Here is an 18,113-nt window from a genome sequence, read left to right as displayed (position 1 = left end):
TTTTGTTCTGTTGGCAACACTTATTATGTTATGCAGAGGCAGTGAATATAATGATCAAGTGAAAATGGACTTGCATAGGCCTGTTTTGTTCAATGTTTTTTTTGTTAATTTTCATATTTGCTGACTAATTCCATAGAATTGGTCATAGTAAAGAAATTGACATGATATACATGTATACTTGGGCTCTTCGTAAAGATGCAAATATGAAAAAAACAGATTCATTTTAGAAAGGTCCGCGGTTCAAGTCCCACCGCGGCACTAATGTCCTTTGGCAAGACATTGATCTACATTTGCTACTCTCCACCCAGGTGTTAAATGGGTACCTGGTGGATGCGAAAGCTAATGTGCTTAGATTAGCAAGTGTGCGCTTGTAAAAATGACGCCTGGCTGGAATGCTCCCCAGGGAGTGGAGAATGTGCATACATTGTGTGCGGGTAAGCCTGAATCCAATGACCGGGGTAATAATATATATCTGTAAAGCGCTTTGATAGGGCCTTCGGTCCGAAAAAGCGCTATATAAGAACTAGCTATTATTATTATTATTAAAATTGTATCTCACCCATGTATGTAGGTAGGTGATATATTTTTTTTGATTGGCTATTGAAGTTTGAAATCAATGTTTGTTTGCGGCACGAATAATAGCTCTAAACGTTCGTCCAGATATGATGTGGGAAACCCCTGCGAAAAAGCCGCCATATTTTTGATGTGCACCGGAAATGCAACTCTGCGCTACCTGGGTCCTACGTGCATTCACTAAGCTCTTTGTTATAAGATACAGAAATGTGACCCACTTTATATCATTTTAAAAAAAACCACAGCGGTTTTGCTGCATCAAATCTGAACCAAGCCAGAGAGGAAGTGACTCCAATTTCTCTTGCTTATTTACCAAAATGATTAGCAATGAAATGGATCCATAATTTAGTAAATGATCACTTAGCGCACATAAGGCCATGGCACATCCAATTCTTTGAAAACGATTCGTCTATATGTGCATCAGTAGGAGCCTGCTAATTAGCATCATGTGCTGAGAAGCATTATCCAGTGTTGGAGAGTGATGATTATTTGAACAAGATAAGTACAGACATGGCAATTAGTAAATAGTTGTGACAGGCGCGCAGTGTGCCATCCAATGAATGGAGGGAAATGTTTGGAATGATTCAGCTTCAGACTACAGGACAAATAATTCCTCCCAATTCTTGATATGTCGGGAAGGCCTCAGACAAGACGAAGCTATTGTTTTAACAAATGCAGCCTGTGATCTGTTGAAAAGTAGGGACAGTGCGTACATGTAAATGTACCGGTATTAGGACACATCTTTTGAAAAGATTTGCATTAAAATGTCCCTTTTGCAGCCAACCTCAAATTCTGTAGAACTTTGCAGGAATTATGAATATGTCATGTATGTCCTATCTGTGAAATTTAAATGTTAGCAGTGTCCTCATATTCAAATTATGCAAGGAAACCCATTTACTTGCTAGACTTTACTGTCAGACACTATTGAGTGACTGACTGGCTTTTTTTCTTCTTTGGTAATAACATACATGAAAAGAGTTGTAAAGGGTACATGAGCATTTGTCTACATCAATAACCAACTTCTTGTGATGGCCAAGATTAAACTGATTGAATCTTTGCGCAGCATAAAACGTATGACCATTTGGTACAATTGTCTGAAAATCAAGACTATTACTTACTGGCTCTATAGCCCTAAAGTCTATTTGACAACTAATAGTCATTTTTTTCCCACTTTTCAAGCCCCACCTTTTTTAGGGAAGTTCTAAATAAGTATTATCTTTCAAATGCAGTTGGAATTTAACTTTTTCGTTTTTTGGGGCCTGCAAATGGGACATAGTACCTTTAAAGGCTGGCATTTGGACTCTTCAAGTACCGTATTTGCCGGCGTAAAGGCCGCACCCCCGCATAGGCCGCACCCCCGATTTTGACATTAAAAAAAAAAAAAAAAAAAAAAAAAAAAAAAAATCATTTTGTTTTTGTTTTGTTGTTGTTGTTTTGCTGCCGAAAACCCTCGCGTGGAAGGACTTTCATTTAACATCGAGGTGCAGTTAAAGGCGCTGATTTGTGCTTGTAAACTTGTCACAAATAATAGTAACAATGTCGTTTTCAGAAGAATGTGTAAGATCATTAATGTGAATTAAAAACAATAAAGTACCTATGGTACCAGTGGTGTACCTTGTGGTACACCATTTGTTATAGAAAAAAATTTGAGGAACTATTATTATAAACTACATATTGAGATCTATTAGAAAGATTACTTTCAAACCAAGATGACAGTCAAATTTTAGTGTTGTTGTAGTTTCCGAGTGGTGAGTCAACACACTGATTACTGAGCTGGGAGACATTAGAAAGATTACTTTCAAACCAAGATGACAGTCAAATTTTAGTGTTGTTGTAGTTTCCGAGTGGTGAGTCAACACACTGATTACTGAGCTGGGAGACATTGCCAGGCATAGCGCCATAAATCGAAACTAAAAAAAAAAAAAAAAAAAAAAAAAAAAAAAAAAACCTTTTTTTACTCTTTCGCCGCATAGGCCGCACCCCGACTTTTTGATATTTTCTCTTCCAAAAATACTGCGGCCTATACGCCGGCAAATACGGTATACATATTCCAAATTTCCTAAATTACCTGTATACCAATAGGGATTCAGTAGAAATATAATTAACTTTGATAATAAGATCTTAGAAGAACAAGTCGAAGAGGTGTTCAGTCAGTGGAATCACACAAAGAATTTCAAAGTAATTAAAAATTCAAATGACGTACCAAACCCTTATGAAAGGCCAATGTCTAGCATGGTATTCATCTTTCAAAGTGAAAAGGTAATAGAAAGAAAGGAGAAAAGAAACAATATTTAATTGTCTGAAAGAATCTGTTTTCATTCTTTCATACCCTCCCAAATTGTCAGTCATGGCATAATAATAATACTCAGTTTTTATAAAGCGCTTATGGCACTGTTTTTTTTAACTTATACCAAATGTGTCCACAAATGGGTCCAAAATGAAATTATGTTTACTCACTTCAAACTTGTATTTTTAGGATCAGGACTAATCAGATTTTTGAGAAATGCAAATTCTGGACCTTAATCTATCTTCTTATTTATTCACCAGATATGAATACTTTGAGTTTTTACAATTTTATTGTGAACTATAGCATATCTAATAACTGTTATATAAAACTCATTTGCTATTAACCACACCTTTGAATATGTTGGGTCTTTAAGAATATGTTTCAGAGATTATTCATGCAAATTGTTGAGTTTCTATCTTGAAAATTACAGATTTTGTATCCCTTGAAAGTGAAAAATAGCTCTAAATTAGGGTTTTGACAATAAAAAGTTTTTATTTCAGTAGGTAAAACGCTGTTTTCTTAGGTCAAACTTATTTTATTATAACATTTGATGATATAAGGTAAATACATGCAAAAAAATTGGGAACAAGTGCATTGTTAACATTATAACTTTATTCAAGTTAATTGCTTTTCTTTAGGTATTATTGACCTCAGTTACATTAATTGTAACTTGCAGAAAAATACTTCTGTAACATTTATGGAAAAAATTGTGCAGTTTTAATTAGTTTAGCACATACATAATATACCAAGTTTGTCTTCATCGACCACTCAATTTATGTAAGGTATATTATTCATTTCAAGAACGTGTACCGGTAGATAAAAATGCTTATGTGATCTAACAGAGTGAAATATGAAGCTAATAGCAATTGTAGTCATCAAAACTCCTTAGAAAATTCACTTAGAAACATACTCTTTATTGCATGTTATGAACAACAGTGTGAAATGTATACTATGGTTTGTTTCGGATGTTACACAATGTTAACATTTCAATGAGATCATCATATTTTACAAACTCTACAATATAGATGTTTAATCAGCTTGCTAATGTTCTTTGCCTTCAACTATATAGTGTGTCATTCAATAATATCACTAACACATACATGTATGTAAGCAAAACATTGACAAATCTTTTTATAAATAAAACTATAAAAAAGTACCCCCAGTCATGTAAGTACGGTAATAAGAAATATGTGAATCCTAATTTATGTACATCTCGAGAATGAGACATTTTAGATGTATTTTAAAATTGTGTATGTTTTAGGTTACAATACTACTGTAGTAACAATCATCCCTTACCACTATTTGTATTAGGAAGCTGTTTCAAACGACAACATTTTTGAATGCTTTTAAATAAGTATTTATTTATTTATTTAATTGATGAATGATTGATGAATGAATGGATTGATTGGTTGGTCGGTTGGTTGGTTGATAGATCTTAAATTTTGCTGTGCCGATATCACAGGTGACAAACAATATACAGTATAGGTTAAACATGTACTGTATTTGCCGGCGATAAGGCCGCAGTGCCGCACCCCCAACTTTGACATTTCGTAGAGGAAAAAAAAACAAAAACGGACAGGCCATTTTTATTTCACACTAGTGCGGTTCTAACAGATAATTCCTAGCACTCTTAACACACAGGCAGCCCAGCAGATATGTTTTAGGATTGATAACCACTAGCTAACTGACCAGGTTTTAATGTGTAAAAGCATTACAGCATTCTATGTAGCATTCCACATACATTCCATGCAAAGTAGAAGAAATCAATAAATATTCATATAGTCCCATGACTCCCATACAAGTATAAATCAACATCACAAAGTATTCTTGAATATTCAAACATAAACAAAGGGTATATATTGAATATTCATAGTATATGTAAATTATACTATATAAGCTTGACTGCATCAGGTGAACATTGAAACCAATGAGAGAGAGATTAATATGAAAGGGATGAATCATGGATATGAAGGGGAGTTTCAGAAGTTCAAAATAAATCCCTACACTAGCTTATACATTTTGCATGTATGCATACATTTGAGGAAGACACTACATGTATATGTTTAAGATCATTAAATAAGGTATTACTGGTAATGCCCTTTTCTTTTATACATGTATGTACTGTCTACACAGATTAGTAACTTGTACTGAGTGTCCTTTTTAAAGGGTATTTTCAAATGATAATCTATATTTCCCATAAATTTTTAGAAAAACGTTTTAATTTGCTTGATTTTATCAACTATATACCTGTATCATACCCGTGTCATGTACATACAGGTATTGCTTATTAAAGTGAGTGAATTTGAGCTTTTGTAACCTACCCGTTTTGTCACAAGCACATATCAGAGAGAAGCAAGCGTCACCCTCCTTCTAAATTCTCTTAAATGGAACTCTCTAAGACAGACGCGAAGCTCACCGTCTAAGCTGTTTCCACAAAATGTTACATGGCCAGCTGGACATAGATGCCCAAACACACATTAAACCTAAACCAGGTTGTGGCAGACACGGGCACTCAAGTCAGTTCGAAATACCATTAACCAGATTAGATGTATACAAAAACTCTTTTTTTCCACGCACAACCAGAGCATGGAATGATCTCGATTCGACATTAGTATCCCTGACTGACTCAGCAAAGTTTAAAGTAGCACTCCTTCCGTAATAAGTCCACCCTCTGCCACCACGACCTCCAGTTTAAATTCCACTAGGAATCTTTTGGAGGAACAACAACCAAGTACCAAGTACCAAATAGTTTAGATTGACCATACAATCTTTGGTTATATGACATAATTTGGAACAACCTCTGTAAAAATGAAAACGTGATGATTTGCAAACACACAGCAATGTAAATAGCAAGAGGAGAGGTTGAAAAATTGAAATTTGCTATTCTCACATCTATCTTTGCCCCTCATTTGAACTAGTTAAAGTATGAAAATGTCTGTTAACAGTTTAATGTAACATCCGAAACGTGCTAACAGCATACCAGAAAGTGCTGTTAAAATGGCTGAATAATTTTTATGAGTCACTTTTGTTGAGATTTTTTCTGAGAAATTACAATTAAGGATATACTAAAGCAGCCAGCAATGCCTTGCACCACAAAGTGTGGCTTCAATATTTTATGTTTTATAAGTCAATTTTGCAGAAAATTTAGATATTTTATGGAAAATTTGATTTTTTGCATCATATTTCTTCATATTTTTATATTTAGATCTAAATGAAATTATCAAAATAGCGTTTTTAACAGGAGTGTGCATTGTTAAATCGTAACTTGCACACATGATCGAAAATTAGTTGAAATTTGCAAACTATATGTTAACAATCAAATAGTGTAACGTCCGAAACACCCTTCTTGAGTTTACACAAAATTATTGGATTTGAAAGACCTGATTTGTGTTTTGACTTGTGTTAAGACTTATAATAACTTATTTCATAATGATTTATTCACTCCAGATACCCTCAAACATGGATTATCATCATTTATTTGGTATTTTTTGTTTCGGACGTTACAACTGTTAACGGAAAATTGGTTTTAACTATAAAATAGTATTTTAATGATGTATTGCAAATTTCTTTTTTTTGGTGGGTAGCCGCCATGAAATGTTTAAAAAATGTTACAAAAGATAGGTCCCGCAGTTCATATATTTTCTGCTACTTCAAATAGAAAGTTGTTTCGGACGTTACAAAATTGTTTACGGAAAATGAGACAACTTTTTCAAATTTTGAATATATTTCTAATATAAGCGCTACTACAATTAGATTATATTTTCTTTTAATTTAATGACTTGGAGTAAGTAATAAGCTTATTCAAACCATAAACAATCTCATTAATTGATTGTTCTAGTGGGTTAAATGAGGGTCTACATTGTTTACGGAAAATGTAACGTCCGAAACACCATTTTCAATTGCACTGTTCCATCAAAATACAGGAGTTAATTCAGATTACTGTTAACTTTCTTTAAGATCCACCCATGCTCATTAATCATCAATAGAAAAAAAACATATTGTTTGTGGGTATATATTTTTTTCAGCTCCAACCAAAAAGGTATGTCAAATTTGTTACAAAATTCTGTAAATAATTGGCTGTTCAGGGATACTTCATGCACATAAAGCAATGCTGAAATTTTTTCGTTAAGCTATGGGAGGTTAACCTAGGTCCATGCTACTAGAAAAAGTTGTAACTGACTTCAATTCTTTATCTTTGTAAAGTTTCAGGCTGTCAAAGAGTCATTTAGCTATTTGGTCATAGTTAAAAAAACAAGTGCCTTATTACAATCACTAAGCGCTTCAAAACTTGGAGATTATTACCCCGGCTTTAGCTGTGCTGCCATTACGGCGCGCTAGCATTTCAAGGAATTACCTTGTGATCGACAGTCCGGCGACTTAACGACTCAACCATGGCACCTCTACGGCATCATTGTAGAATTGAATTTATTTACACTGTACTATAAAAAAAAATAGAGATGCCAATGTCATGCTGAGAAACTATACATTTCACCAAGAATATCATGCCTTATACCCCTCTCATACACTTTGGTGTGGAATCTTAATTTGAATATTAATAGGCAAAAATACAATAATCTCTCGGAATAACTAACATAATTTCTTGGGGTGGGGTTTCCTTTTTATAACACATTTGATCAAGTATTGATGAACCAGTCCTCTCATATCAAGAGTCCATATGTATATCATATTGATGAATAAATAAAACAGTTAATGCAAAAGAAGAAAGAAAAATTTGTTGATATACACTGTAAATGTTAATCAAACAAAATTTTAAAAAATTATATTAAGTATTTATGATCATAAAAGTACTAGTAAATGATTTTAAAAGTTAAAAAAAAAAAGCAGTTATACTTACAGAGGAAATATATGAATGCATATCCTTTTCCCAAATGTCTGTGAAATGACTTGATGAATATTCATAACATAGCTATCACAAAACCAAAAATTTAACAATTTTCCTTGCCTTGAAAAAATAAAGGAACTTGGTATCTTCACAGCTCATCATAGAAATGATCAAGGGCTCATGACCTTCCTTCCTTTTTATTAAACAATTTCCAAACCAGGATCCGCCGCTGTCATTTAACCAGCCACTCCAATATCGGTGTGATCCATTGAAATGGGAGTAGGGTGATTAACTTTATAAGTATGACGTGTTCTCGTCGTTAATTCTGTGTTTTCATAGCCAGAATTGATTACCGGTACGTGCTCTTTTACAAGGAATTGATGTTGAGGTGGAAAACTTCCTGCCTTCATATATATCTATGTTCTATTCGGATTTAGATCATTTTTAAAAATCAAATGAATAATTGTGAATATTTTTCTGTCTTTAAAGACCTTTTATCATCCATTTTTCCAGGGTTATTACTCATGATGGTGTTGTTTATAAATTTGATTGGATGTACAAATTTTCATGTATAAGGCATGTTTTCCCCTTTTATCCCTTTATGTTTCACACGGTTAATTAAAGCTGATATTCCAAGCAAATAAATGTCCCTTTTTGGTACCTACGGCAAGAATATGTTATTTATAAGTTTTTCAATTACATAGTATATCACAAAAAAATTCTGGCTGCTCGAAATCCTTAATTGAAATGTCAAAAATATCCGCCTCTCTTTGCAGAGAGATACGATTTTCTGCTTATTTTGTTTCAAAGGCGGAAAATCATAATAAAACATAATTCTATGTACAATTCTTTATCTTCCCCTAATATTTCATACACTGTAGTATTAATATCAATTCCCCTTTTAAAAATTATGACATATACATGCCAACGATGTGCTATTAGTCGATATTTTCACCATGTAATTTTTGTTTTGGTGTTGAAATCAGCCCAGGCACGGAGTGAACAGTAGCCGTCTGGTAAGTGGACCCATGCATAGTTCATTACCATACAGCGATCTCCCGATGGTTTCTCCTTCCTTTTTCCCATGTCTTTTGTCTTCCTTGGCCCTGGCCCTGAAGATCCTTCATCTTCTTCCATGCTGTGCATTGTGCGATCTACCAATTCTGACACCGGTAGTCACTGAGGAGCAGGTCTTTGTTAGTTTTTTTCTTAGCTGGTAACGTCGCTTTCATTCTCTTGCTATTGCCGATAAACATATAACTTCCGCACGTACGTTCCATCACAAGCAAGCCGCGCCTAGAGCAGCAGACTGGTCTTACCTCCTGATTCTGCTTGCTTCACGAACATTCGTGCAAGAGCCGCATCACTCGCGGATGAATTTCGTTCGCACACTAGACGTTGTCAAAATATTATAGAGGAAGCGCGCTTGCATGATCTCGTTGAAGTTTGATATTTTACAACATAAAATGTTTAACTGGTACTGTATCTTTTTTTGAGGCAGTCACACACATCTATGATAAGTACTATCATAGTTCTAGGCCTATTTGTTTTAGAAAACTGCTCCTGTACCTTATCTGATGACAAGATAATGCATCCGCCTATTCATACGTGCATGATTTAACCTTGTTTCCCAAGCAGTAAACTCGTCTTAAATCTCTACCAAATAAGTGAATATGAGGATATAAAAAGAAACCAGCGACTGGAAAATGCTGCTTCGTTATTCTTCATTCAAATGAAAAACAGAAAATCCATCAAATATACTCATTAACAACAACAAAATCTAAGCTCTGACAGGATTGCATTTACGTAGGGATATCACTGCCATTCACTCTCACTGAGCCCATGAGTCCCGTTTGTGACGTCGTGACTCTACATGCACTTCCGGGTTTCAGACTTAGATAGTTTGGTAGAGTTTACTCCCATAAATTCACCATTCTAAACTTCTTTTTGTCAGTTGGACACCATTTAGTGTTATTTTGGGGGTTAAAAGCTTTCCATTGATGTAATTATCTCAATATTTAGGATTGTCTTAGAATATCAACTTTAAGAATCCAATGTTATAGTTTGCTGACTACAGCAAGGATTTCCTTTCTCATGTCTCTGTCAAACCCCGTTCATGTTACTGTGCAAAAGCAAATGTAGAACTTGTTGTTCATACTTTTGAAACTGTGTTTTCATACCCCAAAAAAACTTTTGACTTTTTACTGAAATTATACATTTAATGTACTTACCTCCTTTTCTTCCTGATACTATATCATTTTGATCTACGGTGTAGCACAACAACAGCAAAACAAAATAATACTTCCATTAACATAAAAGATAACTAGTTGCCAAAGTATGACCCCTGGTTTCATTGACACTGAAATGACATAACCCCAAGTAACAAGAAGCTTTGATCATGGCCTATTATATCAAGCTTACCTACGTCCTATAAATACCAGGTTCTTTTCTTAGAGTCGTCTTTCATTTCACATTAGCGATTTGGCCTTTGTGATACGTTAATAAATATGATGGTACCTGTGAAGTGAACCTAAATTGTTTATAATTATTATTTTTATTACCTAAGGGAATGAAAATCCCCCTTTTTGATGCATATATGTCATAGGTATAAATACACTCAAAAAAAAATAAAGGAAAGTGGACACTCTTTATTGTTCAACATTTTTATTATCCAAGGGGAACGACAGAGCTGCCAATCCTCCCGGATTTGTTGGGAGACTCCCGGAAAATCCACCAATCTCCCAGATTCTTACAATTAAAAAAAAGTCCAGGTGGTATCATTTCATGTGGGGTTTGATGTTATCTACGTGTAACCTCGCACATGTGAGCAACTTCATGTTGACGTTCTTTGAACTAGTCTAGTAGATATCTTATTTTCACGATCTTTGCAAACATTTAAATATGAATGCATTTGTACAAAATTTTGTGAATGTGTACTTGATAAGCTAAAAATAAGGTTATAATTAGAGCCCATTTGATACCTAATTTTATGCAAAAAGGGGTCATATTTTGTTGAAAATTTTCAATTAAATTACAATGAAAATACCATTGGGCCGCAGAATCTCAGAAACATTACTGATCCCTTATAAATCATCCCCAAATTTACCGTAAAAATATTCAAATATTAAATTTTTTTGCACAAAAAGGGTGTCAGAATGGCTAAAAACCAGGAGCTCCAAAGGGTCTGCCCCCTGGACTGTACCCCGCAATGGCTCACTCCCTTCGCTCGCTCAAATCGAACGCTTGCTTCACTAAAATCTCCCTGAATACAAAAACCAAATACCCCTTTTTGAAGCATATGCCATAGGTATTAATACACTTGGCCCCCCCAAAAAGGAAAGTGAACACTCTTCATTCAAAATTGTCATATAAACCTTCAATAAAATATACATCAAATTAAGGGAAAATTAATACTCAACGTCTCTACCTAAAATATTTCAAGCAATACTCTTACTCCTACTAATAAAAGTGATAGCAATCAATTTCTAACGTGCATAACAGATAATAATTCCTGTAACAGAACTGATACTTACCATGTATTTGATTATCAGCTCCCTGTTGGATATTTGATGCAATAGTGGAACCCTGCATATCAAGCTGAAAAAGGTGTTTTCGTTTAACAGTCAAAGCTTGATTATTATTCCAAAAGATAGTCTTTCATGAGCACTGGGCCACAACAGAACTGTGTTATATTGATATATACGGCATCTAATCTGTCAAATGAACTGCAGTTCTCATTAAAGTGGGGATTCAAAAGATGAAAACGATTCCATTAGTGTACTAAGACAAAAACATCAATCTTTGCTGGATTAATGATAGTTTGGTTTGTTGATATAAGGAGCATATATCCTGCTTACAGGTGAGAAGGGTGACAGAAGGCCATAAATCTTGAGAGTCGTGGATTAAATCAGCTGGTTATATAGATTCGGAAGAGATAAAGGGAGGAAGGGGTGGGAGGGGAGGAAGGGGTGGGAAGGGGAGAAGGGAGGGAAAGGAAGAGAGAGGAAGGAATAGGGGAGTAATAAAAGAAGAGAGGGAAGGAGAGAGGAGGAAAGGATGAAGAGAGGGATGAACAGAGAAAGGGAGGGAGGAACATGTGGACAGTGGGGTGAACATAGGGAGGAGGTGGAATAAAGAGGAAGGTGACAACTAGAGAGAGAGAGAGATAAAAGGAGGGAGGTAGGTTCAAAGAAGTTCAATAGAGAAAGAGAGGGTGAAAGATGAAGATAATATGACAGGTATTAAGAGTAGAAAAGTGACAAAAGTAAATGAGATATGGAAAGAGGAAGCTAGAAAGCAAATAAAAAAAGGTTGGAAGTGTGTGGGTCTGTGTGTGTGTGTGAGAGAGAGATATTGAGATGGAGGGGAAAATCCTTCCATCCTTTTGGATTTCCTTCCTTTTAGATGTTGCCAAGCATTTTTTATTTATTTTATTTATTTATTTCTGATCTTTTGACAGGGTAGCCCATTCACCAGCAAGTAGTGGTCTTCCATGGGGCCCTGAATGAACATATTTACATCGTTTATAACATTTATACAGAACAGTTACAAAAATAATACTCGTTTGCAAAATTAACATATATCATTAACCTAGTAAGCAGTAATGTCAATAGGAAAATATTAATTAAGTCGCAATTATGTGAATAAGACATGTAAATATTACAGAACATGCACGTAGTGTATGTACGGCTGAGCCATTCACAAATTACAACTTTGTTTAAACAATCTCTTAAATGAATTGACAGAGGAAGCCGTTCTCAACGAATTATCTAGCTTATTCCATTCAAATATGGAAGAAACAATTGGGCTACACTTATAACAATCAGTGTGAAATCTAGGCACACGTAAACATCCACTGTCTATTTGCCTTGTATGATGCTCATGTACATCATTAGGATTGATTAAGCCTACCTGAAGGTAAGAGGGTGCTAAGTTATGAACGCATTTATATATCATCATAACGCGACTTAACTCAAACCGCTTGTCTAGTGTCATCCATTTAAGACTTGTGAACAAATCAGCCGACGGTGTGTCATATGTCTTGTTCAATATTATTTTTGAAGTGTTAGGGCATAATTAAAGCTAGCACCATGAGCGTCCAAGGAAGGTGTGTGCGCTCTATAAGCTTACACTATTATCATTATTATTATAGACCTGTTATATTGCTCTAAGGTTACTTTTTGCTGTCTGTAATGAAACTAAATCTAATAATTTTAGCTCTGTAACATGCGAGGATAAAAAATGTATGTTTGAATTATCGTTATTTTGTTCAGAGGTGTAATGAACAATAAGACCTGCCACCATATGTGGTAACTAATTTTGTTGTATTTTGAGTGCCATGTGGAACTATTTGAAAAAGTTTGAAAAAGCCAACTACATGGCAAGTATTCTTGCTGTAGAATCTTTGCACGCACGTAGGCAATTCTGTGAGTAGAGTAAAGAGAATTTTTTGGTGTGTGCTGGTTTTGAATAAACATGTATATTACAGAGGAAAGCATCAAGATATTTAATAACAAACCTTTGCATTATGTGCATTATAATCTCAAATGGACATAAAAGTATATAAATGGTATTGGTGGTGGTGGTGGAGGTGGGCACTGGAGCAGAAATCTTAAGGTTACCTAAGTTTCCACTTAAGGATCGGTAGCCACAGTTTTGTTAGGTTATTATACAGTAGTTACAGGTTTGGTAGCCCCTACCAACGATATGTTTTACATACAATATGGTGCATATGACGAGCATTACTTAACAATCCATTTTTTAAAATCAAAGTGATGGTCTACTCCTCGTCAACTTGTTTCATTCTTTTGTCTTTGTTCTCCAGGTAAGCGAGGTAGATGGCCAAAGGAGACACCTAAGTACTGTCGCTTTGTGCTCTTCAAGGAGAACATGGATCTCAATGAAGCTCTCAATATTGTTGCAAAGTACCTCCAGTAAGTTGCAACATGCACCCTATTCTGAACGCTTTTCATTATTTTTGTAAAATCAGTTTTCGTAATATGGAAATTGCATAGAATGATTACGCATAGGCCTATACATGCATCGAGTAGTAACATTTACAATGTACTTCTAAATATATGAATATGCAGCCAGTTTCTCACAGAAATTAACCAATCACTTGTTCTTATTTAGATTTATTCACAATAAAACTTCCATTAACATAAAAGATATTAGTTGTCAAAGTGTGACCCCTGGTGTCATTTTATTTATGTAAACCGGAAAATGAGTACGTGTTGAGGAAAAAGACTTTAAAAAAAAAGAAAGAAAGAGGGGGAAAGGGATGAAGAAGAGAAGGATAAATCGAGCACAAAGAAGAAAGATGGGGGAAAAGAGGAAAAAGAGTAATTTATACCACTGTTTGAATGTTTTGCTTGATAAAAGCAAAATTGCTGTATTAAAAAAACATCATATCACCGAGATTTCAATGTCTAAAAGCAAGCTGATTACAGAAAACATCTTTTTTCTTTATGAAAACAAATTACACTGTGTAGAATTTTGCAGACACATTACATTTTATACGAAATGTCTTTGTCTTTTTTCTTTATGGCAATAATGATAATTTCCTGCTTTCCTGCTTTGATATTTATTTCAGCATTGGACCTCATCACTTCCAGTACGCAGGGTCAAAGGACAAAAGAGGGGTCACAGTTCAAGAAGTTACTGCTCACAGGTCAGTAAACTAATCATCCAGAAGACATTTATCATTCTATCAAAAAATATCAATCTTTTCTTTCAGAAGAATGGTCGAAATAACCTGATTATTACAGTCAGACTTGTTTCGGTCAGATTGAGCTATCCTTGAATTTCAGCCAAACCTTATAGGACTTATGTCTCTTGATTCACATTAGGACTTAAGTGAAATGCTTGAAAGTGCATAGAATCAGGTCTTTAAGTGTGATCTTGGAGTTGATGATTAATCTACTTGAGACTACTAAACTACTTGTTATTATGAAACTGTTCATTGATGGTTCATTATAAAGAAGCCGGTATTACTTGTTTATAGTTGGGTCTGCCAATGGTAAAGAAGATTTCTAGGCACTAAAAAACCAGCTGTACAGAACTATTTTTCTGTGGGTTACACAAATTTGTGAATTTGGAAATTTCGACATTCAGAAATGTAGGCTGTAATATTATTTATTCTATTTACTCATTTATTATGTTTTCTTTAAAAAGCAGGGTAGTCTCCTACAGAACTACACATAGGGGGCCTACTTCACAGGGGAACTCTGCTTTGAACAAAACAATACAGCTTAAAATATAAAGCAAAGAAAATACATGGTAGTAATAACAACTTTTAAATGAAACAAAAATACAACATAAGTGATTTATTCAAAGCAATTATGAATATAAAACATATCTTTCATATGATTATATATATCATCAGATTTCTGTTGATCTTATAGTACATACATGTATGTATTACATTTGAACATCCTTTTACTGTAGACAAGTTCACTTTCACAAAGTGGATGAGGCATAGCCACAGCCCTTTTTCAGCATTGCATGAATGCTTCCCTCTGTTGGTGTAGGATGATTAATACTAACACTGGGTGAACACAAACGCTAACATGCTTTGCTGCCCTCTAGCAAGCATATTAGCAAAGAACACATCGCTTTGAGAGTTCTGAAGCAGATCTTTTAAAGCCCCACTACACTACTTACAGCTACATGTACTTGCGCCCTCTATATAGCAAACAATGCTTAATCAATGACCATTGGTCCCCCATGGTCCCCCTTTTTCTTATTTTAATTGAGAGCTGATAAGATGAGATAACCACCTGTCAGTGATCAAGCAGGGAGGTTTAATCCCTCCTGACCAAACTACTGCAGATAGCCTTTAAGGTCTAAACGGACCACTGCGATCCTAACTATCCATTTGCTATAGGATTTTGAATGAACTGTAGTAGGATTAGAAATGAACTCAGTCAAAAATGTAAATTGTATCAAACCAAGGTCCCAAATTATCATATTATTTTGAGATTAAATTGTATTTTAAGCCTTGCATTTTTAGAAAAAAAGCCAAATCAGCGACCACTTCGATAACTAGTTTTGTGACAGTTATGACAGCACTGCGATTTAATGCTGATCGTATATTTTCTTTGGATGGATGACTCACAACACCATGCAATGTCAATATCATTATTCGATCGCAAAGACACTATGTTCTTCAAATTCCATATCTTATACTAGTTCAACTTCTTTCAGAATCCAGTTGTAGTCATGTCATAAGGTGTATGTTGGCCTTTAAATGCAGAGTTCTTATCCTTCTGCCTGTCTACTGTACTCGTGTCACAGAGTGGTTTCACATAGGGTGTCTACACCTATAACAGTGTTAAGCGATTTGAATTGAACTGTTTGAGCATGCAGTGTTTGCATCTGGTGTTGGTGTTCACTTAAACATGCATCATCTATTATACCTTACTTTAGATTCATGATTGTCTAGTAGTAGTTCTAAATTATTTCAATTTAGTGTTTGGCACCTGGTGTCAATGTTAGCTGAAACCGGAATCATCCATCAACCTGGGTTGGTTTTTCTTTTCTTTTTCACAATCCAACTCAGGAAAAATACATGCTATACTGAATGATATTGCAAGCTGTACTACAGAATTAATCACTTCAAGTCAAATACTCGCACACACTCACACAAATATCTTTCATGGTATCCCTCATTGTGTCTCATACCCCCAAATATTTGAAACCCCCCCCCCCCCTCAAAAAAAAAAATGGTTTAGTATTTCAGTGGTTGCTAGTAGAAGTACCTACTCAATAATGATTTTAATTTGACTTTAATAGAGGTCTTGAGTTGTAACTTTTGATACTTCTACCATTTTTGTGTGTATATCTATCAGTATCTAACTTACACTTTCATATTACCTCTCCTTTTAATGTATTAAGTATTTTTGAATGCATTTTACAAACTTTACATTTGAATTTATTTCTGGATGATATTTAAGCCTTCTTAGTTCCTACCCAAAGAAATCAGTTCTAATATCTACCGAGACATTGCAGGGTTAAGAGGAAATAAGAAATAGTGATGACTAATGCATGTCTGCGGTAAGTTTGATATCAAGATTAATGGAGATTAGCTGATCTGTGGGCTTTAATCTTCTTTCGGATTAGTGCAGGAGAAAATCTGTTCAATGTCTTTATCAGAAGAAGGATTTCTCTTTCACCTGTTATGTCAGAGTAACTCCTGGTATTAACACAAGTCAATTTCAAGGTTTATGGCAACCTCAAACTTACACAAATGAGGAGAGGGAGGGGTTTTTGTTTGTTTGTTTATTTTATTTTAGCACAGTGGCATACTTCAGCCAATGGCTGTTCTTCAGTATGGCTGGGGTTGCCAACACTCTGAGTGATAAAACCATGGTAATTTATTTCTGGTGAAATAAATGATGTTACTTTTGTAGCTAAAATTCCTTTCGTTCATAGGTGCAAAAGTAGTGCCAAAAGCAATGCTCTTATGTTAAAAATGTTTTTCTCTGTCCTGAAAATGTTAACGTTCTTTAATTATAAGGTTCTATCACTGTATTGATGACTTTTCACTTTTGTTTAAAAATATTCAAAGTTATTCAAAGTTTTGGATGCATCACCTGAAATGCTACCCTACCCGTCAAGACTCCATCCAATCAATATAACAGAATATGATTTACCTGTTCAAGAGCCCCCTTTTCAAGTTGGGGGGGGGGGGGGGGGGAGTGCAAATTAGCAAAGTATTGAAGTTGAAATAAATCAGATATTTTGAGAAGGGAACATATTTGACTGGATGTCTGATAGTAGAAAGTTATCATGGGGCATTTTAGGAAATGCCTTTATTAGATATGAGTTTGTGATGAATCCAGTTAATTTTGGTCTCTGCTGTAGGGCAAGTCTCGGCACTAACGGGTGCATAGGACACTTGGGTGCCCAAAATCTAAATCTCGACCACAAATTTAAAAATGTTTGCATAGGGGTTCATACATACAGACTCTAAACACTGAATTCTGGAACCCAGCCCTTCCCTAAAATTTAGTGTGCAGCACAATGTAAAATAGTCAGTTGATGATTGGCCCAAACAAACAAATATCATAAAGAGACTGCATTGTTCAACCTCAACAATCAATAGCTGAAAGCTGTATTTTTTCTGTTTCCTGCTGCACTTCTTGAAGGAAATTTTTGAAAAACGATAATTCCAATTTTATTTTGTTAAAACTGGAGAATTTCAGTGACAATTTTATATGTAATGTACTTTGTGTCTTAGCCATAGAGGAAGGGTCATAGAGAGAGGGAGGGAGAGAGAGAGAAAGAGAGAGAGAGAGAGAGAGAGAGACAGAGAGAGAAAAAGAAAGAAAGAAAGAAAGAAAGAAAGAGAGAGAGAGAGAGAGAGAGAGAGAGAGAGAGAGAGAGGAAAAGAAAGAGGAGAGGGGGAAA

General features: G+C 34.9%; 1 protein-coding gene across 1 annotated transcript in view; it reads left to right on the top strand.

The window, feature by feature from the left end:
- The window catches only part of LOC100890651 (pseudouridylate synthase 7 homolog), a 28,453-nt gene extending 13,473 nt beyond the window's left edge, over positions 1 to 14,980 (top strand). Inside the window, exons 6-7 of the mRNA XM_030972765.1 lie at positions 13,528 to 13,636; positions 14,296 to 14,980. Of these exons, the coding sequence (XP_030828625.1) occupies positions 13,528 to 13,636; positions 14,296 to 14,386 (200 nt within the window). The 3' untranslated portion in view covers positions 14,387 to 14,980. The remainder of the gene's footprint in view (positions 1 to 13,527; positions 13,637 to 14,295) is intronic.
- The last annotated feature ends 3,133 nt before the right edge of the window (positions 14,981 to 18,113 follow it).

This window comes from Strongylocentrotus purpuratus, unplaced genomic scaffold (genome assembly GCF_000002235.5).
Source record: "Strongylocentrotus purpuratus isolate Spur 01 unplaced genomic scaffold, Spur_5.0 spur5_scaffold_6, whole genome shotgun sequence".
Classification (NCBI taxonomy): Eukaryota; Metazoa; Echinodermata; class Echinoidea; order Camarodonta; family Strongylocentrotidae; genus Strongylocentrotus; species Strongylocentrotus purpuratus.
The sequence above is the reverse complement of the archived record's forward strand: the minus strand, read 5'-3'. Positions and strand labels throughout refer to the sequence as shown.